At 48.1% G+C, this 25,495-nt stretch overlaps 1 protein-coding gene across 1 annotated transcript in view; it reads right to left on the bottom strand.

Moving 5' to 3' along the window:
• Positions 1-25,244, bottom strand: part of LOC125948346 (protein turtle) — a 99,607-nt gene extending 74,363 nt beyond the window's left edge. The window contains exon 1 of the mRNA XM_049674304.1: positions 24,578-25,244. Coding sequence (XP_049530261.1) covers positions 24,578-24,656 — 79 coding nt within the window. The 5' untranslated portion in view covers positions 24,657-25,244. The remainder of the gene's footprint in view (positions 1-24,577) is intronic.
• Positions 25,245-25,495: the final 251 nt, after the last annotated feature.

Genomic DNA, 25,495 nt, shown 5'->3' with positions numbered 1-25,495 from the left:
TAATTGAAACACCCAATGACTTTTATCCAATTAACCAATTACGACTGTGTGCAATGGGCACAACAGGAAATGTTCCAGGAAACTGAGGGGTCGTGAGCCCATGTTGCTCGTCTCATGTTTAAATCAGTTCTTGGAAATAGAGCAACAGTTACTGCGCTCGGCAATCAGCATCATTTATGTTTTCAAGGAAAAAGCTGAACGAAATCAAATAACACCACAACATTGGACATCCAATTACACAGTTAGCGCACAGAGTGACCGAATGGTGTTTAATTGGCACAAGTTTTCCTTTTTTGGAACGATGAAAAAGAATTTAGGGAGCATTTATGTATCGACTGATTCTCACGTCTCTGGTCAGTCTCCTTGTAATGGGTTTGTAAGAAGTGGATATTCTATTTACCGTCAGTTGCATATGAGTATACTGTAGCAATTTTTGTTTTATTCCAGCAATATGTTTTTTACTTACGAATTGGAATACAATAAGAAAAAATCTTCTATAGAAATGACAATTGACGGAAAATAAGCATTTGAAAGTGCACGCATCGTTCTCAGAATAAGCTCAACAGAACTTCTGTTGTTCATTCACTGACTTCCATTTTCCTTTGTGCATTTCACATCCCATACTTCTCGGTACTTAACGATGCTTTTCTCTGGATTCCATCGTCAGTACCGGAAACGTTTTTAAGAATCGCTTGCCCAACCCTGGAAATTCAAAGCACTCATCGGTTCAATAGCTGCTATAAGTTATTCTTACATCATTGCACGCCGGCATTTGCATGAAATATGAAACTGCACTGCTACGTCCTACCTTCCCTCTCCCTTCCAATGCATTAGCCAATGCCGAATGTAAAGGGTCAGCGATGCGTTTTGTTTCTGGATGAAGAGGTACGATCGATGCCTGCAAATGCACCTGTTCCTCTCGTTCCACGTAACCCTCGACCTCGCACCGGCACCGACACAGTGATGACAAGAAAGGAGGAAGCTAGAGGCAGGATGTGGCTCCATTCCATCCATGAAACATGACTTCCGGCTGTGGCACAATTTGCACCATTTGCTACCATACAATACACGATACCGGGGTCCGTGGTGTGGAATGTGAATGGAAAATGAAGAATGGAAATGAAGAGCAGTTGCAATGCGAGGGGGAAAAAAAGAAGGAACAGGAACAGGATCGATGAGCATTACGCTCCAACTGTTACCCCTGTGGGAGTCACTCAATTGGCACACCGATCCGGAAACGCACGTGAAAAGTGCCGACCACCCAGCCAGCTATAGTACGTGAAACAAATGGCAAACAAGTACCGCCCTTCCACTTCCAATTCAACTTCGTGTCCGTGTCCTGCCTTCTCGTGGTGCGGACGCGACTAGCGCGACCAATTTCCGGTTTGGCCGTGTTGGTGTGGTTGGTAGTCGGTCGTTGCTGGAATGGTCAAATCCACCACCACCAGCGGGACTCGATACGGGCTGGGCCGTTTTGGGCCCGTTTTATGGGCAGCATAAAATATCCTTAAAACATATTTACCTCCCAGTGAGGGGGAAGGGAACAACCGGGGGAGGAGGGCAAAGGAGGAAGTGCAAAGTGACCCGCATCGAATTGGACATAATTCTGTACAGTATTAGAATTTATAAGCGACGCTTGTCCGTCGCTTTGTCGTCATGTTTTTCCGCCATGTTTTCGGTGGATGGAGCGCCGGTCACGGCGCCGTCGTCTGGCAGGACCGGGGGGACGGGGAACGTGAAGTAGGTCCCCTGGATATGGCCCGTTTTCAATTCGGAATTCCATTGTTTTTTTCTTGTTTTTTGTTCCTCCTCCCGCCCGAGGGCTTCGTCCATACATGCTGCTCGTTGCCATTATTATTGCATGCAAGCATGTGGTGGTCCGTACGGACAATCCGTGGTGGTTCGTGGCGGCTATGGTCATCTGGGGTTGGTGCCGTCGCCGGCTCCCTACATAGTGGCACGCTTGCTGCCAGTTTTTCCGATCGGCAAACTTCGTCGGTGTGCACTCGCGGCCATCACGCGACCACGGCACAGTTTTCCGGCAATCGGCCAAACACTTATTGAGGCCACAATTGGGTGGCGTGACCGTGAGTGGCATGCCAAAGGCGGGCTGGCAGTGGGGGATGTTATATTTTAGTGACGTTTCCATTTTCCCGCAAAAAAAAAAAAACCCGGTGGCCTATCGTCATTGTGCGAGCGTGCGCGCGCGCGCGTGTGAGTGTCATAACCACACTGTTGTTGACTTTTAATTTTGAGCTTCAAACATGTTTTGCGCTCCTTCAAATATCAGGTCCCGTTGTTTAAAGGGAGGTGGAGAGAGAGAACGGGAGAGAACTGAATCACCAATTTGTTTGTTCCGTTTTTTGGTTTTTGGTTTTAGAAACGTTATTAATACTTTGACGAGTTTGTTGATGTTTAAAGCAGAGCAATGCAACCGGTTTGATTCGCAATATCGGATCGATTCAGTTTGGTGATTGTGCTTTAATCGTTGGACGTCCTTCAGTTGTGGCTACTCGTATCCGCTTATCAGCTTATTGGCGTTGTTTCGTTAGCAGCAACCGAGTGTGCATCTTTACAAAATAAACAGCTTGCTTGTTGGAAATGTGTTGCACATGTTTTAATCATCATGGCATCATGATTTTCTCTACACATGATGATCAATTGGTTTTAATGGAAAATCAAATTGATTAACATTATGGCATTCAATAACATTTGTTGGATTCAATCCATTAATTAAAGTAGTGATTAAACTCGTCCCAACAAACGTATTCATTCCAATAGATTATACTTTTGATTGATGTATGAAAACGGAAATCTGATACCGTCTAGTGAGCATTGCGATGAGATGATGATGGGAATATTATCAATCAAATGTGAAGATTACAATTAACAAAAAAGACGATTTGAAAACGGATTTAACGGCATGTATATTTTAATGATTATATTCTGTGGAAAATACATTTCAATCACTGCTGGAAACCACATTATCGCCACTGTATTACTCGCTCGAGCAAATTAACTCGATTTTCTCTCAAAAAAATATGGCAAACATCTCGTACTCCTATTTGCACTTTGATAAAAATCCATTGATTATATGTTTTATTGGAATAATGCTAATCGATACTGTTTTCATAGTAAATGCTGCGCGCTTACAAAAACAAACGATAACCACATTTCAAGGCACGACCACATCCTCATCAACCGGTAGAAAAAAAGTCGCAATCCATCCCTCCATTCGAGCTGCGAAGGGCTCGTCATGAAGTTGGGTTTGGCTGCATTAGTAAGCAAAAGTGAAAGCAAATGAATGAAATAGTTTTCTATACTTATTGAGTTTCCACTTTCAAAGCATTCCAATGCAAACGGCAAGAAGCTAACACTTTATGCATCAGACCGAGCAGCTGGTGTGGACTGAAAGCAGCACTAGGAACAGGAACCCGGGAATGCTTGACTTCTTCACTGTGAGTGCTTATAGATCCTCACGCTGCTATATTCCACCATACAGATAGACGTTAAAAGCGTGGCTTTGCATCGAAAGTACCGAACACTTTAGTAGATAGGTTTGAGGATGCAACGTTTGCGAGCGACCCAAGAAACCAAGAACCAAGTAGCAGAAGTGAAGTAGAGAAGCGAAGTGGAACCTCGATAAAATATTTGAATAATTCCATGCCCCTCGTCCCCTTTCGCACTCGCCTCCGTTTTCAATTGAGATTGTTCGGAGTTCGTGCTCGAGATACAATTTCACGAAAGTCACGGACCGACAAGGAACCGATGAAGGAGCCTCCCGGGTCTCGGGAAAGGGTAATGTAAATCATTCGGCTGAATGCTTCACCAATCCCGGGAACCGCCGGGAACGCTCCCGGCCACCGGAACTCGTCGAGGTGGCAAATTTTGCCTATCCACGAGCCACTCGGCTCGGCGCAGCACGAGTGTTCGTGCCCCCGGGAGCATTATGTGCCGTATCGATTTCACTCGACCTCGCCCGGGGGGCCCACGGCCTCAGTTGGGGACAGCGCACTTCCGAGGCTTCCAGGCAATTGAAGCACAAGCGTTCACCGACGACGTTGCAACCGTCTCAAGTGGAATCGATTGAAGGCGGCTACCGAGCGGCTAATACGGTGAGGCTGCACTTTGCACTTAAACGAACCCCGTTGGACGATGCTCGAGGTCGAACAATGTCGAGTCCTCGTCGATACGCCTTCACCGGCAGCAGCAGCAGCAACCATCTTCAGCAGTTGACCGCAAAAGGATCGGACCGAACGGAAGAAGACCTTGCGGCTAAGAAGTGCCTTCTTAGCCTCCTTTCAAGGCACACATCGTACTAATCTTCAATCCCCAAGAGCCCATCAGCAACCGCCTCGATCGTCGTGGTCAACGAATGGAACGGAGCGTAAAGAACGGAGCGAACCGCCTGTTTTTGATATTTTTATTGTTCATCACTTCTCATAAATATTTTAAAAACCCCGCCCAACGCGACACTGTGTGTCCTTTGCCGGCGGAAACTTTTGGACAAATGGAAAAAAATGAAGAAACTTTGAGCGCGGGAGGAGGGAATTTCCGTTTTCGATCTCCGTCGTACCGGCTACAAGCGGTAGGTTTCGTCGAGAAAAAGGTTGGCCATTAGGGGAAAGCGGCCAACCATCGTCCACCGTGTCGTATCTTGTGTCCAGTTTATCACCGTTCCGGCCGTGGGGGAGGGATTCCCTTTTGGAAGCATGTAAATTATGTGCAAAACCGTTCCAGCACCGCAGCGCAGTCCCGACCGACCCAACTCAGGCAAGCTCGCTGGCAAGGGACATCCCCAGGGAGTGGCGATAGGAGAGCTGCAGAGGATTTGGATTCGGAGAATCCAGGCTAAAGCATGGGAAGTGTATTTTGCCGCTTTGGCAGACGCCTAGAAGATCTAACGGAGACTAACTTTGGGATTTTGAAAGTGTATTTGGGTGTTGGGAGAATCCGGTTCAATCTTATCTTTTAATCACTTCGATACGACAACAACAACAACAACAACAACAAAGCGTTTTATTTCCGTGCGTCATTGAAGACAAGACTGAACCCTTAAAGTAATGCGCATATTGCATAATCATTGCACAGTACAGTTAGGAAAGGGAAGCGTTACAGATTGTTTCGAAACATCATGTATGTAACGTGTAATGTTGGTTTATTTTCTTTTCAACTGGTTGCTCTGCCTTCTATATTACCCAGCTTAGCAACCCAAAGTGAACTAAGATGTAACAATGATAATCAACAATGTAACTTGCAGAACGGAACACAATGTGGATATCAAATGTAACCTAAAATTGGATTTTAATGTCGTTAAAGGGATTTAATGTAGAAGTTAGTGAAATACGGAGCTAATCATAAAAAATACAACAAGTGTAGTTCATACCAATGTTTACGAGCATCCAAAAGCGATTTTCTCTAAGTTTCGTAACAAAAATGTTATACACAAAAGAAAGCAAATTGATTGCTTCAAACTGTACTGCAAAAGTCAAGCATGTTGTTCACATCCTCCAACACTTAAATGTGAATTAATCATTTCGGTCCCGGGTCATAATTTGATAAAGTGGTACTGGTAGCGTTCATAGCATTTAGAAAGTGGACGTACAAAAAAAAATCACATTATCATTAGAAATTATTCTAACATTATGAAGCGAGTTGGAAGGTTTTTTGAGCTGCTTCATCATAAAGTCAAGAGCAACTCGCAACGCGGTTTTCTAAAACTAAACGAAACCAAAACGAAACTTATCGAAACAATTTAAACTCATTCTCAAATGTGATGTTAATTGAGACAATTTTTTGCTTTAGTTAATCAAAATTAAGAAACAAATGAGAACATTGCAGCGTTTTCAAAAGATGCAATTTTTTATGTGCAAAGCTCTGCAAACCACCACCGTTGCTAGTCCCAACACACAATCTATCGATAGCATTTAAACACAAAGCCAGCAGCACATCAGCAACGGACTGCAAGTAGCCTGATTGATTCACGTTCCTCTGTAACCACAGCAGAATCATGTACTAGGTTGTATCAAGTCACGGGATCTGGAGCTTATCGCAAAGCACTACCTGCGACAAACGACGATATCAAGGATCAACCGACTCCTGTCCATCACTGCGACTGCGACAGGACAACGTACAGCGAGCGTGCCGTTTCTTATCGGATAATTAATCTTTACAAAACCGATTAATAGAACAGACACACACACACCCGCAGCGTTGCTGTTGAACTGCGATAGAGCACGTACTCAGCACGTTGACCGATCCTTGGTAGGTCGCGTAAGAAAGGGCTTCCGCAGGGCAAACGAAGACCTTGCGCCGCTAAATGGTGTCGGTCCGCAAATCAATTACGAAACCAATCGAACTGCAAACAAACATCCGAAGCAAATGAATCACTGAGCATTAAAAGTGTGACGTGCGCGCGCGGTTGTGTGTGTGTGTGTGTGTGTGTGTGTGTGTGTGTGTGTGTGTGTGTACACGATGGAATTTATGGAGCCCAACTCCGGTGGGGCATTTGTTACCAGCAACGGCAACGTTTCCTTCTCCGGAACTCACACATACAATACCCCTCACCAAACGCAATTCGCAATCGAACAAAATGGGGATCCTAAATACCGGTTCTAGCATTCCTGCCGGGTCTCTCGACTCGTTCGTTGTCGCTGATTTCGTGCCACGGGCATTCGCCGTCCGCCAGACAGAAGCACGTGGAATGCGGTAATGCGTCACCGCCAAATGGAGGGGTGGGAGTCGGAACCAAAGAGTCGGAACCACATTTCTCGACGGAAGAAGCGGGTAGCCAGAAAAAAAGGGAGGGTGATGGACCGATGGGAGCATAAAAGGGGCGAGCAAATTGAATTTTCCGACCGAAGTCGGGCTCAGGTCCGAAAATCGGATGGATTATGTTGCTTTATGATTTTTATTAGTTTTATGCTTGTTGATTGCTATCGCATTTCCTATCCGATCTTGCCGGCCGGCCGGTCGGCCTGGTTGGCTGGCTGGCCGGTGGGCGGACTATGCCACACAACCTCACTTCGGTCTTTGGCCAGGTTGACGCGCTGGAGTGTTCCACGAGCAGTGTGCACGCGCACCATCACGCAACGCGAGCGCACACAAGTGGCGAAAGGGAGGAAAAAAGGCGAACCAAAACCAAGCAGACATTCGTTATGATTTCTTTTCCCTTCCTTTCCTCGACTCACCACCATGCAATGGGACTGGGATTTCCTTCTGTTCTGCCCCTTTGTCCTTATGGCAAAGGAGCTGTATAGCGCGGTGCTTGTCGATGGAATGTTTGGAATGGCCGTATGGATGACGATGATGTTGTGGTCGCCTCCATTCCATTTCCCATTTCCCAGGGCCTGTGGCACAGAGGACGACAACGCAGACGACGACGACGACGACGGTGAACGTGTGAATCGGCCAGTAAGTGAGCATAAATTCAATTTAACAACCGAATCAACGATAAATCAACGCAAAACGAAATCCATATTTCTGACGGCAAGACAGAGGGAGAGAGAGAGGAAGAGAGAGAGAAAAGGAGAGAGAGACAGAACCATCGAATTCCGTTGCTAACGATACACGGTATGGCGAGCAGCAGCAGAGGATGTGGATGGGCCTAAAGATACCGGACGAGAAAAGAAAACAACATTCCACCGTCCCAGGCCCGGATCTGCGCCTCTCGCTTGACCAACCAGCGCGACCTGACCTTCACGGCATGAGGCGATGTTATCAAATTTGATTCAATTACATCGTATCGTGTGGTGTGCTTTCGAACACTAACAAGCTCGCTGTACGCTGGACAATGAACTTCGTGCCGGTGTAATACTCTACACTGAGATCCACCTCCATCCGGCTCAAACCGGAAGCCGGATGTTCACCGCGCGCGCGAACGAACCGTAATGCCGCAATACCGGAAGCGGTGCTCGAGCGATCGAGGATGTGGTTTTATCATGCGGAAGGCTTCCGGCCAGTAGCTTTGCCGTTCCGTTCTCGTACTCTGTGGCACTTGTTCATCCTTCCCAGCGGCCAGCGACCATCGGATACCGGACTGACCGGTCGGGCCAATGTTTTGGGAGATTATTTTTATGTTTTTACGCCGATGCCGGGCACCATTAGCGAGTAGCGAGGGAGGGCCAGAGATCGGTTTGATGGAGGTTGTGGTTTCCTTGCTTGATTCCTTGCTCGAAACCCGTCGCGTGCCTCTGCGGGCAACAGATCGGTTGCCAGTTTAAACATTCTTTTCATTTTCTTCTTCACCTTCCTCCCGTTCAGGAAGGGGCAAGAAGGGGGCAAGGCGGAGTTAAAGATGAAATTCGATTTCGATCCCGGAACCGGAACCGACTTGAACTTTGTGCTGGCCGCAGAGTAAATACTATTTTGTAGGTTTAGTGAGCGAACGAGTCGAAGGAGTCGAGTCGAACAGCCATCATTTCGGTTCTGAGGGGCCACTGAGCTTCTTGGATGGTTGCAGGCAGACCAACCGGGTCCACCAACCGGGTTCTAGGTTGCTATGTGACCGTTTACCGGGTTGCCTGGAAGCCACTAAAAAAAAAAAAACCGTGGTGATGGTTTCATGAAATTCAATTTGGCGTTTAACAACCCACACGCCCGGACATTAGAGATTCGAAAACAGATTCACGAGCGCGCGGCGGAATCGGTTATGAAGAAGCGCCGCATGAATTTAATAACGAGGCATAATGACGCATATTTTATGTGGTTAAGCGAAACAATAAAAGTGCTAGAGCTGTTTGTGACTTCGTTTGTGACGTTGCTCCCGGGAGCTCTCCTTTCTGGGATTCGAACGTTGCGTAAATCATAAACAGCTTCTGGATGGAATAGCCCGAATAGCGAGCGAAAAAAACTGAAAGACGTCTTCATTAAGATATGAAAAAAACAGCACATTTTCTTCTCCACAACGTCCCACTACGCTTTCGATCAATCATCGAGAGGATGCACGGAGGGGGCATAGAAAAAAAAAACAGTTAAATTGTGTGGCAGTGAAGCGATCACTAGCCCATTTGCACGCCCGGTCGGCCGATAACGTGTGCTCCAAAATTGGACACGCTAATACCGTGGGACATATTTTATGTCTCTCCCGCCCGTCGAGCACAGCACTGCGGCTCGTTATGTACGCAACGCCTCACTGTAGTAATGGTGTTGCAATTCCATAAATCATGCGGCTTACTGTGAACGATCCCGGACGCCGTTTGCTGCCTTCGCCTCGAGCCACCATAATCGAGAAGCACCGGAGAAGCACCTACCGTGCACTATTAGAAACCGGGCAGGAAAATCTCAGTCACGATGAAAAAGGCAAAAAAAAATCTATGGAAAAAATACATAAACATTATCAACAAAAGATTTGTTATGCATGGAAAGGGGACAGGCAATAAGGGCGGAGAAAAAAAAAGCAGGAATACAACACCATCTTCTATCTTCGTGCCTCGTTTGCCGTCGTTCGCTGGTGTTACTCATGAAAATGAGCGAATATAAACATAAATTAATCCTGCATCTCGCACGCTCGTTCTGCGGCAGGATGTGCCGTACCGGGGCTGTTTCGTGCAGCATCGAAATGACTTTTCGATCAACCGTCCGTTCGCCGGACGGTCTCTCGGTGCGCTGCATGATATCTTTTCGGCAGCACTGGCTGGCGGCTGGAGTATAGCAGCGCGCCGTGACCCTACACACACGCTACACGCTCTCATAAAACTCATAAATAACCTACTCGAACATTATCGAAAAGACTGCAAAATTTATTGGCAACTTGATTTCGCCCGCACATAAAAGGAGCACGAGACTCGAGAGGTGGCAGCCTCCGTGGCAGCAGTAGCATAAGTGGGATTCTCGCATCGTTGTGCTACTGACCATGCCCGTAGTGAGCTCCGCATACGAACACGCTCATCGACGCAAAGCAATGGAATCGAACGAGCGGGGAAAACGGAATCTTTGCAGCATGGGAGGGAAAAAAAGAAACTCGCGACAAACTCCTGACAGAACTTTCCGTGTTTACGTGAATGTTGTACGAAATCGGGCGGGAAGGTTCGGGTGAGTGTGCGGTCCTGCGACACAAACATTACCAGCCAGTAGCTATTCAAAATGAAATCCCGAAAAAAAAACGGTGGTAAGATGAAGAAGGTGAGTAGAAGGAACATATGACAACATGCTCGTTATGTAACGTCGGAAAAAATATCCTTGGGAATGAAAATGATTTGTGTGGAGGAAGCGCAGCTTTCGTGGTCTCCAGCTTTTGCCGAACGATACAGCTTAGCGTGTGTATTTCAATGCGACGCTCATTATTATTGGAGAAGCAAGAAAACGTGATTGTTACATTGAAGATTTTCGGTATATCATACAACTAAACATAACATATAAATTTAATCAACTAACTATTAGTTTTTATCATTTTGCTGATCATTGAATTGTTAGAGTAGGAAGTAACATTCCGTGCGTGCCTTCACGATTTCAATACTTTTTGCGAGATGAAAGAACGATGTACATGAACGTACAGTGAAGCTTCATCCAGAAATTAACGAAGTGAAAGTTAATGGAAAATTTCCTTTCGGAAAACTAATCAATTTAGCATTTTGTGCACAAAGCAACAAAACCTAGAACGAAGTATTGTGACTGCATGAAGCGACCGCGGTTACGGCGATATTATAAAACAGATTGTGAGGTCCATTCCAGGAACATCTGCTTCCGAAACAACAACAACAACAACAAAAAGAAGCCAATAGACAAAGAACGCCGACCATGGCGCTCGGCAGTCGATACAAAATGGTTGAAATCATTACTATGGGTAAGGCAACAAATATTTTTCTCCGAATCGATGATGAAAAACAGAACGAAAGCCGCCGCTCTTGATTGACCATCGTTGGGTTCCCTGCGGTGCGGTTACCAGGAAATTTAAAAAAAAGGCCGGCCGGAAGGCCCGTTCTTGCCAACGGCCCTGCCGTGGATCGTTATAAAGCAATTTTCCCGAACCAGCAACAGTACCGGTCGTCCCGGTATGAGGTGCACCAGTCCGGGGGGGTTTTGCTCGATGAAATCGGGCTTCGCACCCTGTTGCTATAGCAACCCGGCAAGTGTCTCACAATGTGCCGGGCAGCTTTTTTTTCCTCGTATTTTTTCCTCCCTTTCTGGAGGGTTGCACGCGCGCGCTCATGAAGCTATAATTAAATCTGACTTCGTTCAATCTCACAAATCGCGCTAGCCAGAGTTCGGACACAGTACGTCGTTAATTTAAACTCGATTAGACTAATCCAATTATGATGAATTTCTGATAGCCGCGCGATAGTGGCGAGTCGGAGTTAGGAGTTGCCATTTTCGAGCTAATACTTTTCGAGTGCGCATCGAAGGATTTGAGCTGGAGCTGGATGGATTACTCAGCAGGTGGGTAACTATCGCTGTAACTTGAGTAAAGGCTTGAGTGTGCTGTGCACAATCGCTTAAATGGTTTCCATTAATGCATGCAGCGTGCTAATACATTTGGAAGGAATTGGATTTGCTGCGATTTTTGATAACCACAATACAGAGCATATCTATTACGAGGACATCAACTGTCAGATCTCATCCAAATGAAACCATCCTGCTGTTTATGGTCTTCAAAGAGAGCTCCGGTGCAAATAGAATCAATTGTCATTCCCTCGTCAAACCATCGCTATTTGCTGTTCGGCACTTCCTCAGACGATTTCCCAGAAACAGCTAATTAATACCAGAAATCAGGATCAGCGAGCGAGCGAGCGCTTCAAGTGCAGTCCACTCCACACATGCGTAACGCTCATCCGAGAGCAGAGAGAGAGAGAGTGCTGCCATTCCACCATATCGATTTATGCTCCACAGAATTATGCACACCTCGGTGCGTGCACCACCGATCCAGAACTAAAAGACCAGAACGCTGCTCAATGCTCAATTCCAGCAAATTCCTCTCTCTTCAAACATCTCGCCATCGGCGTTCCGCTACGTCGACCAAATTAAACGCCTGCATTCTGCTCAATAATGGTCGGACTGTAGCAGAGGGGGTGGGAGGTGCGGGGCTACAATCTGCTAAACGGAGGCCGCCGCTTGATTGATGCCAGCCAGACCAGCCGACCGACCGCGCATCAGACCGCGTGCGCTAGAAGACGTTCGATCGATTACCGGTCGGTTGACGCCTCGATGGTCCATCATCGACTCCATCCTCACACACCATCGCCTGCTGTTCTGCTTCAGATTCAGAGCTCGTGAAGGCGAGCAGCGTTTTCCGTTCTGGAGTTGTGAGCAGCTGCCAGAACGCGGAATCCACAGCAACCTGAGGGGGGGCGCTATCTATCTTCTGGCGCACTCCGAAAACTTCAAAGTCGTTACTTGGAAACGCCGCTAGGTCGATGTACTCTCGCCAAACACGAGACCCAATTTTCCGCCGAAAATATGTTGCTCGAGACGGTGCTTTCCCCTTGTTTTCCCGCCAGTTAATGCTGAACCTGAGATCACTTTCACTGGACTCATCTCGCCTTCCCGCGAACAACGAGAGAGAGAGAGAGAGAGAGTGCGCGAGTTTTCCGTCAACATAATATCCTCACCTTTTGCGAAACTCGTCAGCAAAAGGGAAGAAGCCCACCAGCCCTTACCAGGCGTTGTGAGGCCACATTCCATCAACATCGTTTTCATCTGATACTCTCAAGAACATCTTCTCGTGCAGATAAGAAAGAAGAGAGAGAGAGAGAGAGAGAGAGAGAGAGAGAGAGAGAGAGAGAGAGAGAAAGAGACTCCATCTCCTGTCTGCAGCTTCCCTCCCTGCAGCTCGGAAAAGCTTGTTGCAAACACAAACTGGAGAGAGCAGCAGAGAAAGGGGCTCCCAACCCCACTTCCACTCTTGCAGCACGCTTGGATGCCCGTAACCTCCTCCTTCTCCTTCTCCTTCCGGAAGCGACTCCATAATGGAAGAACAAAGCCAAGAGCATCGATGTGTATAATGTTACCGCGGGAAAAGCCAGGCCATCGCGCCCGACGAGGATAAGGTTCGGTTGCCTGACAACACCCGGGCTACTCTGACCTGACCGTGGAGAGGGAGCGCCCGACCTGGCACAGCGCAAGGAGTGGCTGGTGGTTTGTTTGTTTTCCGCGCGAAGAATCTTAACGGAGCGGATTGGCACGGAGCGGCCGGAAAAACCGGAACCGGGAACCGCATCATCTCGCAGTTGGAGCCATTGTAAGGAATGTTGCCGCGCGTACAATTGACTTGCTTGTTGTTGGGCTGGCTGGCTTCACTCGAGCCGCTCAACAGCGCGAGTTGTTTTATCAAACATTCTCAAAAGCCGCTCGCCGAAACCATCCTCGTTTCGCATTCTGTATCCGAAATTGTAGTTTTTGTCGAGGGGAGCGATGGTTGCTGGATCCAGAGGGAAGGTGAGGCAGCTGCTATCAGCAACGACCGTATCAGCCTTCATCAACGGCTGCCCTGCTCTGCCCTGTCAATGGAATGGAGTGTTGTGGCCCGCTCCCGAGGGTTTTGAATTACCTCATCTACCGATGGATCATTCTCCGAGCCCAAAAGCAGCATTCCACCCGAAAAAGGTATTTGTTTCACCCCGAGAGGTGCGGCAACGGAACTCATTAAATGAAATCATGCTTTGCGCCAGCGCCATACACATCTTTTGTTGTTGCCAAGCGACATTTTTCATTCCGCTACATTAAGATACCGCGCGTCACGTCAACGGAAGACCTTGTTATCTCCTTGCTGGCTCTTCACGGGGCTCTCCATTTATCAAATCAACAACATACAAAACGTTGCTACTGCTGCTTGTGTTGTTGGGTTAGAGGTTCTTCGTTCACTTGGGCGAGAAAATGTCGCGAAACTTTGTTTAGAGTGTTTTTACATTCACCGTGCAAACCGCGCTATGGTGTAGTGTAGTAGTTGCTGGTGCGCATACCAAGCGCAGTGGCAGCAACATTCCAAAACCAGCGACAATCCATCGGGGCGCATTGCATTTCAATTTCCATAACAACTTTCCATTCCATTCGCTTCCATTCACAACAATATGCCGAGTAGTACATAAGCAATTTTAATTAGAGACCTCAGTAACCTCTCTAGTTCCCTTTGGCCCCCTTTCTGCACTGCAATTAAGATCCTTGTTCGGGACATATTTACACCCACTTGCCCCACGCGAAGACGGTTCGCATAAGTATCGTTCCCGGGCTCGTTGCTTCGAGTGATGCCGGTGTCTTGACGGTGGAGAGCACTTTCGAATGGGAAGTTGCCGGCCAAAGTTGACAGAAAGTTTTCAACCCAACGGCTAGACTGTAGGAAATTCATTTCGTTGCCTCGTTGCCATGGACGCGACGGTCGTTTTGGGCTCTTTGACCACGCTACGGCCGGCTACGGTGTCAAATGGTGCCGGTCAGCCGGAAGAGGAACGACATTTAAAAGACATCTCCTCAACATGGGAAAGGGGTGAACCAAATCAACAACTTGGAAGTTGGTCATTGCAGCCCTTTGATCTAACTCAAGGACACATCAGACAACGAGCGTCATTCGCCCGGACGACCCTTGAAATGTCTCTCATTTGCTCCACAGTTCAGGAAGGCGAAGAGCATCCAATTCATTTAACAACTTCCCACGACATGAACACTCTCCTCGTCATCGTCGTCGTCGTCGTCGTCATCGTAAGTGCAGTCGTGGGGTGATGTTATGTAAATTGAAACTAAACTATTGCCTTCATAATGCACCAACCAACCCGAAACGTAGGCCCCGGAAGATGACGGCCAAGCATAGCCAAGCGTTCCTGCGCCCATCCTGCGGTCATCCGGGGAACGTATCGACCGACCGCAAAACCGACAGTGGATTCCCCAAGAACCGATTGCAAGAAAGAAGAACTCCAGAACAGCACCAGCACGGTATGAGCCCATGAGGCATTTTCCACCCTGAATACGGAACGCATTATTATCAACTTAAGCAAGGGCGAAGGGAAGAAAGGTCCGGTTCCCGGAGGGGCTGTCGAAAAGTCGGTCAGAAGGGGCGGACGTTGGGTGCAATATTTCGACGCATTCGACTCCGAGTCTCTCCATCGTCGCTTCCGAGTTCTTTTCGCCTTTTTCGTGTATGTTGCATTTCGTTGTCTTCATCGAGGAAATGCGGCGACCAAGTGGCACACTACTGCAGGTTCGCTTGATCACTTTCTGCGTCTCCCGGTTCCAGGCTGCCGGAACCAGTCTGTCCTACTGGAGTCAAGGGATGTGGTGTGCTTCACTGTTCCAGCATCAAAGAAGCATGCAAGCATGAATCCACCCGAGATCGCCAGCATAGAGGTGCGGTGCGTGCTGCAATGTTCGATGGTGCCAACGTTTGTGTATTCAAATGTTATGCTAAAATATTTAAATCTTTCGCACGCTTTGCCTCTCGCTATCTCTCTCTTTCTCGCTCTATGGTTTAAGATGATGGTTTCCTCTCGTGTACGGTCGAGGTGGTGACCTCGGACCTGCCTGCATTGCTGACACCCAGAGATGCCCTACATCCAGGGATCATCACTTCAGCCGTATCCAGACAGGGTTTCGGCCGGCGAATGGACAGCCAGCATCGGCTGGAGTGAAGTGTTTTGCATAAACCCAGCAACTTTTGACTACTGACTGACATTTACACGCATACACTCACGCACACACACACACATGCGGGAACGCACACAAGCAACGAAAGAGCGTCCTTGTTTTAGGCGATTGCTGAGATGATTGCTGCTGACCTTCCTCCGTTGGTCCTTTGTGTGCATCCAAAGACAAAGTTGGCTGCTGGATGCTTCACACACACACACTCACTCTCTCTTTCTTTCTCTCTCACTCTCTGTTTTGTCCTTTCCTTCACACACACACACAGGCACACCTCTCCGGAATCCATTATGAAGCCGTTGTTTTAATTGAATTTGTTGAAATTTGCATAGTATTGTTTAGTTTATTATGCCGTATAATTGTCTGTGTGTGTCTGTGTGTCGGTGTGTGTGTGTGTTCGGCAGAGGTATAAGCAGCCCTACCCTGAAAAAGGTAGTCCACAAGCGAGAGGCCAAATGCCTAGACCACCACCTCTAGAGGCCTATTTGGTAGACGTTCGGACAGAGGAAATGACGGTCGCCGGGGAAGGAATGCGGGATGTGAATACATTTCCCTCCTCCTTCCGGTTTTGAACCTTGTGACCCTCGTTAGAACCACGTCGGTCAGTCGTGAGCCTCACTATTTTCCATCCATTTTTCTTCGCTTCTCTTTTATGCTTTTTCCATTTTTTTTCACTTCTGTCGCTTCGTTTGTGGCTCCCCCCGGGGGAGGATCGAATTGAGGACCGAAATTTCTCAATTCGCCCAACGGAGCGTAGCGGCTACTTTGTCCAATTTTCGCTCCGAAACGCCGAAGGGCCACCGCGGCCTTTGGAGTCCTTTGGCACCTTTTGACAAACTCTGGCGCTTCTCGCAAACGCAACGTCGAGTCCTCGGCCAGTGCCAGTCGGTGAGGTGAGGACGGGTCCAGAGACCTCCGTCATTCGGACCTTCCACCCACCCACCCACCCCCCACCCTTGCTGAGCACACGACATGATAATGTCAGATGTGACTTTTGATGAAGGACCGAGGAACTGTGGACCAGGCTTCTTCCGGTATCTGTTTCTTTTTTTTTTTAATGGTGAGGCGGACGTGCAACAAGCGAAAACCTTTGGCCACGACCTCCCATCTCTCGGTCCCGGAGGCCAGGCTGTTGTCGCCAGGCGCTGCCGCCGGTGACAGTATTACGGGAAAAATGATTGATGGTGATGAACATTGCACAACGCACGACGCTGACGTGCGGACGATGGACGCACCGGACCAGGCCCAGGACCAGGGTACGTAATTAACGTAATGAGGTTCCGAGTTGTCCGGTGGCTGGCTTTTTCGGTTGGAGGCTGGAGACAAGCGGACACAAACACACACACACAGCGGGAAATGGAACCTGGTTGTTGGCCATGATGGATTACGGGGCGCGCTGCTGTGCTTCGGTCGGTCTGTTGCCGTCTGGGGCCAAAGATGAATGATCCCGCTTCCCAGCCCCGGCCCCTATAGTCCTAGGACTGGCCAAGCGGCTTTCTAATTGCTGACGGTTCATTCGACCACACGAGTCGCGCATGACTTTAGGGGTTTGGTGGTGGTGGTGGTGGTGAGGAAAGCCAAAACGCGGCCGCGATAAGAACATTCGGGATATTCGGGCGGGGGGTTGATTGATTGTGACCAGCTGGTGGCCATGGCTGGAAGGGGAGCAATCGGTTTGAAGCTTTTAGTGCCCCCACCCCTCCAAAAAGGGACCCCAAAGAGAACATCAACAAGTCTTATCGATCCGACGTAAAAGCTTCAATATGCTAGTGGTGGTGATGGTCTGACGGAACTTTGCTTTTCGCGAAATTGATGCGCGATGAAATTGCTTTCTCCGATCCGACGTTCCACTTACATTATCGGTTGAGCAGCAATCAATTTTGCTGAGTTTTCCAAACAGTCTTAAAGGCGCTTCAGAAACTGTTATCGGTTAAAGCATAATTTCACTGTTTTTTACTGTAATAAAAAAGCATAACAGGTGGGTCAAGAAGACATATAGATGGCGACATCAATTGGGTATTCTTATGATTTTTCGATCATGAGCTGTGTCAAAATGTGATGTAATTGGAACTATACTCTAAAAAAATATAGTGGTTAAAGTGAAGCTTCTTTTGCAATTGTAAAAAAATGATTTTCGTACGATGATAAAACATGGTTTTCTTATAAGCAAAAACACTTTTCAACCTCAGAAATGGCTTAAAAAACGTTTCATGGACTCTTCTTCTTCAAAACGAACTATTTGTCGGCAGGTCGGCCTACTGAGGTAGTGCTACTACCGAAAACACAACAAAAAATATCGAAAATTATGATGGGTGACCGCAAAATGAAAGTGCGCGAGAAAGCTAAGAGAGTGAACTTATCAACTGATAGTCCATTTACTATTTTTGTTTTCGAAAATGGGTTTTTTTCCAAACGGCTGCCGCAATGGAAGAAAATCGTTAGTTTTAGTTAGACAAATTGCTCAGACAGAAATTTTTGCAAAACATTTTGGCAGGGCATTGGAATGAATGGAATCGCTGCCAAAAGAAACTACTTTGATGAATAAATATGAATAAATAAATATGAAATCTTTAAAAAAAAAATCGTTTTCCTTTGTTAGCCCAAATACTTCTTGACCCGCCTGTTAAGCATAAGCAGGCTACTTGATGACTTCAAGCACTTTTTCGTCGAAAGAGCGACCAGGAATGGATTGTAAAGAGAGTGTATGCTTCGAGTAATTAGTCACTTTTAACCAAATTACGTTAATCGTGTGGAGTCTTTTACAACAACCCGAGTGTCAGCGCAATGATGTGACTCATCTACCATGATCTACATGCAGCACGCTGCTCACACACACACACACACACACACAGACGTTCAGAAACTGCCACAAAATTCACTCATTTCAGTGCGAGCCTTTGCACTCCGCCAACGGCTTCAATCAGCTTCATGCCCGAACCGTGGCCGAAAAGTTTCCGCCGGAACGGAAAACCGAGCAGCATCCGATTTGGCTTCCGGCTCGCCCTCGTCATGCCGAGGCCAAGGAGCCGGCCCCAAAAGCCCCCGACGGCTAATTGCAGATTAAAATGAATGTTTTATCAGCGCGACCAGCACCGTCGCCGTCGTCGTCGTCCTCGTCGCCATTTTGTGCCAAGCCCCTCTTTAAGAATCAGTCCGGACAGTCGGTTCGAGGTCGCATGCAGATTCCATCGTTGCCAGCAGTAGCAGCAGCCAGAGTTCGTTTGGTAGGGCAGTGCGGCAGAGTTTAGCAAGGAAAAAGTTTTCCACCGGCATTCATTAGCCGTCACGGGCCGTCCCCTTGAGTCACCGGATTCCACCGGTACGCCTCGGGGCACACGAGCATTCCGCTCGCGCATTCGCTCCCAACCCCGGCCCCACATACAATCAGACAAGCTCGAAACGAAATGAGTAAAATAAATAAACGTATAACTTTCCAAAAACGCCCGTACGACGGAGTTGTTTGGCCCGGGCCGGGCACAACTCGGGCTCGTCATCGTCGTTCGTTCGGTCGTTCGTTCGTTTACCGCCGACAACATTGCCAACAAGATTGGCTGAGACACACTAATGATATGCTTTACAGCCGGTGCTTGGAGCGTCCGGGGACAGGGGAGTCGCATTTCTCACAATTTCTTGTCACCAACACACACACACGCGCGCGCGCACACTGACTGACTGACTCGCCGAGGTGACCAAGGTCTCCGGGGTCAAGTTTTACGGCTTCGCCGGCAAATCGTAAAATGCGTCAAAGTTTTGTTCGCACCCATCCCCCGTCCCCCTTCCGGAGATTGCAAAGAGAGGTGCCCGGCTGTACTGTACTGTAGCGCCCCGAGTGACACGAGTGACGAACGGACTGCTGCTGGTCTGCAATCTGGCTTGACCAAGCACGGCATCAGAGAGATCATCTCCCCGGAGACTTTATCCAGCACAACCATCACTGCAGCATACCAACGGGGAGGCTTTTTAGTTGATTGTCCACACCAGAATGGTCAGAAAGCGAGGTTTTGGGGATGAAGTTTTTACGAGCACGTCCGAGTGAGTGTGCAAGTGACACTTGCATGTCAGCGATCGTGCCGCGATCATTGTTATAATTTGCAAAGCAAAACTCCCTTGGAATGCATAAAACGCGCGTCTGTGTGTGTGTGTTTTACTGAGGCGTGGTTGAGGACCCGAGAGAAACTGTAGAAAGATTTAGAAGATATTTTGCTGCTGACCATGTCATGAATTCTTAATATAAATTACTGTTTAGTAATGCTAGATGCATTTGTAATGACGCTGCTCAAGCGATCCCTTGTTAGTGGCTTGCATCTCGCAACAGTGTGCGTGTTACAAGATGAATATTGAAACAATAAATTGGAAAACAATACACTCGTTAGGGAGTTTCTACACAAGCAGATAACTTTCGATGCGTTATCGATAGTTTTATAGTCTAACGAAATGTAAAAGAAATTAAAAATGCTTGGTGCTTGTATAGACATTTGTCATAGCGAAACGAAAATAGCCTACTATAGCTCAATTTTCAACCTAATTTTTAATTATTTCAAATGCATGAACCATTACTTTATGCAAAAGCCATAAAACATTGCATGCACTCTTCCTTAGCAGCCAGTGGCCAATGTTTTATGATTTTCCATAGCTGCTGATTTTCCATAATCCTACAGCAAGTGCATGATTGAACGTCTAGGTTTGAGAATGAGATACAGTTTATCAGCATCTCTAGCCCTCGAAGCTCATATCAATCATACCAAGCCCTATCTCATCTACACTCCATTGTTACGACAGTCAATCTGGAGTGATATTGACACGGATTAGATAAGACTTGAGATCGTCCAGTGCTTGGGTGGAGTCTTGTTTCGAATGGAAATCCTAGACGAGCTCCTTTGCTTAGAGCCATGCTTACATCATCACACTTCAGCAGGCTCTTGAGAAACTGTGCCTGTAGGAAACAATACACCCAACTAGTAGTGACCCAGTATGGGCCAACCGCGTGAAGAAACTCATCTGTCGACATGTGGTTAGTGGGGTTTACGGTGCCTACCTGGCGTATTAGTATCATCATCGTAACGCACACTTGCGTGTATTGCTTAGCAAACCTCGGTTCGGTTCGGTTCGGTTCGGTTTACTGTTACACATCTCTGTCACTGTCTGTCCAGCGCAGTCCAGCGCCAGTTTTGCCAGGACATGAGAGCTCTTCTTTATCCGCTTGGGAGTGAAACAATTTTCAACAAATTTTAAACAGAGCAGAAAAGCAGAAACCATCAGCAGGAACATAATCCGAGCCGAGTGTCGGTATCCGATATCAAGGGGCAGAGCAGATATCCTTTGCTCCCGGTCTAGTTGCCTTCGACAGACAAACCGAGAGGGCCGTAAAGGGCTACGGGGGTACCGTTGCGGTTGGGCTGTGAGCTGTGGTCTGGGACCGGAAATCGTAAATTCATCCAAAACGGGAAGTGAGTGCCCAGTTGTGTCAGCTAACTCGTGCCATCCGGTGACGACATCAGACGACATACACACACGGACACACACAGTTCCCAGTGTCCTTGTGGCGAGCGATGCCTCCCCGTTTTGCCATCCATCCAGCACGGGATGACAAAATAGTTTTGCTCGTTTCGTTGTGGTTTCGATTCGGTTTTCATAAGACATCTGCCCAGGAGGGAAAGGAGGACATCCGCTAGGAAGAGGCTATTGGATGGTACGACCTCTTTCACTAACACATCGGAAGATGGTGCCGTGTGCCTGAAGTGAAGTGGATTGCCGAAGGGCTTTTGTGCGAAACCACTTAGCCGTTTGAAAATTCATCAATAGTTGTCTCTCAGACGCAACGGAGTCAAGCAAAGGCGACACATACACACACACACACACATACGAGCGCATTAGGAAGAATGTGTTCACGGTTCAGTAGCCAGACAGAGCAACGGTCCTCCGTCCACTACATCCATCATTGGATTATGAGATTAAAACTTTTCTTACTTCTAAATTGATTTATGATAAAACTTGTACGGGCAGGAGGAAGCAGCAGAGGATATGCATAAGGACTGGGGCCTCGAGAGGCAAGCATGGAAGCAAGCAATGCCAGCACAACGTTTGTAATTGATGTTCGTGCTTGAAAGTCGATAAGGCTGCACGGAGCTCCAACCGACGAGATGCATCGATATGACACACGGATGCTGGGTGTGAGGTAATACTACTTCTGCATAGATAAAAGCACCTCTTGTCGTAGACTGTAGATAGCGAGGCAGATTACATCGGGTCGTCGGACTGCCCAAAGGGATAACCAGCATGCATCGTCGTGCCAGATAAGCCAGATCGTTTCAAAACGAAACGTTTTGAAAAGGGGTTGTCATTATCAGTGGGATTCGAATGGGACTCTTTGCGGATTCGATTACTCAAAACATCTTGACCGTCAATATGTAGTGCGGATCCGGAGAGCCGCAACGGTTGGTTCAATTACGGATTGTAAATGGAGATGCTCGAGGCCTTCTTCTTTTTCTGGGAAACCGAATTCCCATCTGGATTAAGATGATCATCGTTTGTTCACTCGACTCCGAGACTTCTTAAACATATGGATAACTCCCAGGAAATTACTTAACTTCGATGCCGGTGTCATCGTGCTACGACTGTGGGAAACATTAAAGCGCAGCACCATCTCCATCTTGCGATCTTGTGGAAGGCATCATTTCAAGAGTCTTACGTTACGGACCGTGGACCAGCATGTCGTCGTAAAACCCCGTAACCTCGTGCGCTTATCGGATTTGATGTACCAGAAAAGCCACAAAATGCTCATCGACCTCCATCGTCGTCGTCGTCGTCGTCGTCGCGCGGTGCGTTGCGTTTGCGAAATGAACTCGTTACGATTTGCTGCCACCACTACAAACCGGTAACGAGCCAGGCCAGACCATTCGATTTCCCATCACCCATCGTGCCCAGTACCCAGTGCCCTCGACCTCCCAAAATCACGCCACCGCGAGGTCCACACAGGCGCTGGTTGGTGGCACAAGCAAGCCGAGAGGAACCGACTGGAACCGACCGAAATGGTTCATCGTTACGGAGGTTTTATGAGCCCATAGATGGGCTCAAGGCAGCTCCCAGGCAACGCTAAGTAGACTACGGGGGCTGCCAGGGTAGGGGATGTGTAAGAAGAGGAGATCATCCACCCGCACCCACAGCCCGCGGTTGATCGATTTTGATTCCACGCGGAAACAACATAATGGAGCACAACATCTTTTACTTCATTTGGCACCCAACGGCCGATGGATGGATGGATGGCAGAGGACCCCGAGGAGTGGTGAGTTTGCATTTTGCTTTGTCCTGTGTGGGGGAGGGGTTCAAGTGATATTGTTTGGCGCAGGAAATGGTGTGCTTCAGGCTTCTTCGGGGTTCGAGAAGTTCATCAACCATCAAGGGCCATAAATTAATGAAGCAATGGTGCTGGTTTCCCGGGAGTGCGCCCGGGAGTTTATTGCATAAGCTGCTCCTCATAACTCTCCCTGCATTGCATACCCAACGAGCTGAGTTTGCTGCCAAATCATACGTTCCTCGTTTCCTTCGGTCCCGTATGCTTGTTGTTGAAGAGAGAAACCCAATTTTCGGTTCGGGACCCTTTACTACCGACACGTAGCGGTGTGTTGGTGGATGGTGGACCATTTCATGTGCCATGTCTGGCCTTGCCTTGACTTCCATCGTGCACTTCGTGTTGTTCGCTTCAAGGTGCACCACCAAGTTGTTCACTCAATTTTCAGTGAAATCAACATCACCGGCTCCGGATCGGGATTTTGAAACAGTCGCTCTCTGGTCTGGCAGCTCAACAGCCAGCACTTCTTTTGATCCGAACGTCTAGCGCCATTGCTAGACACTGGCACGGTGCCCAACTGAGGGGTTTGCTTTTGTTGCGATGCTGCCAAAGAACGATTTACGTTTATGGCAAGCCCGGCCCGGGAAGCTGATGAAAGCAAATCCCACTACAGCCGTCCGGGAACAAAATGTATTTCCACTCTCGCTTCGGTCGGTCCGGTCCATTCTCTCAACACGACTCGACTCCAGGGTCCGGGGTGGAAAGCATTAATTGTTTCTACATGGCCAGTACAACCATCTGGCAATGCCACTTGATAGCTACACAGGATTCGAAATATGTCTCCTTAGGGGAGAATCGCATGCATGCATGCCCAGGACCCAAAAAAACCATGCACCGAGGCCAACGTCTCGGTTTCTGGAGTCTAACGTGGACATTACTTCACAGCCACAATGCGGGTGCAATGTTTGCAAGCAAGAACCCAAGCGCAAGAGCCCATTTCACGACACAAGACACGGTTCCAACGGATGGTTGGCAAAAATTTGGGTGAAAATTTTACGAATTGCGAAGGACAGGAATTTGGCCCGACTCCACTGGTGCACTGACATCGTGATGTTTCTGATGTTCACTTTCTTCAAGGGATGCTTTCTCGGTTGCCATTCCGTACTCTCTCTTTCTCTCGCTCTCTTTTTGTCGTGGCTCTAGGGACCCGGGGACCAAGCTTTATGGTCCCTCACAGACATGTGTACTGTTTTATTGCCCTTTTGTTGCCACTGTTGCTGCCAGCGAATCAGCGCGCGTGAAATGGCTCTTTGGACCACTCGCTCCGGCTGTAATGGAGACGCCTGGTCGATGGAGGCGCCTGGAATGGCGAGCGAAAAATTGTGGGGGGCGGATAGAATTTACGAGTGCACTCTTGGCACTCATTTCCGGACTTTATCAGCATTTTAATGTCCGACAATTGTAAAATACATTTAAAGGCACTTCTCTTTCGGGGCCGCCAGTCCGCTCGCACCGTATGCTAATGTATGCCGCATGATGGAGGCGCCTGGTAGAGTGGTAGAGACTTTCGTTTCAAGTGTCGCGACTTAGCACCGATGGCAAGTAGCAAGTAAAAATAATATGGTACGGTACCTTCTCCATGTCTAATGATACGATGCAAGTAGTTTATTTGCATTTAAAAACTTCCCTCTTTTTTTTCAAATTACTCCTTAGCGTTAAGGAACTTACCATCTTTAACGCTCGCGGAATACTGCACTATTAATAACAGCACCAGTCCACCGAGCTGCAGCATGATTGTAGGCTCCATTGTCAGGCGAACGCGTTGGCAATTGGCACTTTGGCCACTTCAGTCTCGCTCGCGCTATATAATCCGTCACGTACAAGCGAATCACGCACGTTGCACGTTTGGCTTTAATTTTTAAACAATTTCCGTGTGTCGTTGCCGGCGGCACACGTCATCACCGGAAACCGGGGGTTGCGCCAAAGCTGGTTGTCACGTACACATGACCACATTTATGCACACAAACACACGCGTGCACACTGTTTGTTTTCTTCTGTCGAGGAAGCGAGTCTTTCGTTGGGGGGAGGGTTTTCCGTTTGCCACTTCCAGTGGTCGGGGTTTACACTACACTTCGCTCTTGGCTGCTGCTTTGGCTGCTTGTCACCCGAAAAGCTAAACAGCTTTCATCATTCGTATTACGGCAGCACACGGCAAACCGGGGGGTTTTCGCATCGGGATCAGCTGGCAGTAGCGCTGCAGCAATGGCTGGTGCTCAACGGGAACGCCACCGAGCAGCTGAGTGAGCGAAAAGAAAAGCGACACCAACACACGTCCACCACAAATTCATCGATCAACCCGTGGGTTGCTGCCCGTTGTGAAAGCTAATTTATAACTCTGCAGCAGCAGCAGCATCGGCAGCATCGGCAGCAACCTTCACCAGCACATGACAAACCCTTTCATGCTTTAGCTCGTTCCGCTCTTGCCTCCTCCCGGCCACCGAAAGCACTTGTGCCATTGCAGAGCAGAGCAGATGAAGCGTGAAAGGAGGGAGCGGCAAAAGGGAAACGAACGCGAAGCGGAAACGGAAACGTTAACACACAGCGGCACAACACACACAGAAACACACAGAAAAACGCTCGCTCACA

The sequence above is a fragment of the Anopheles darlingi genome, chromosome 2 (assembly GCF_943734745.1).
Source record: "Anopheles darlingi chromosome 2, idAnoDarlMG_H_01, whole genome shotgun sequence".
Classification (NCBI taxonomy): domain Eukaryota; kingdom Metazoa; phylum Arthropoda; class Insecta; order Diptera; family Culicidae; genus Anopheles; species Anopheles darlingi.
This window is presented reverse-complemented; position numbering and strand designations above follow the sequence as displayed.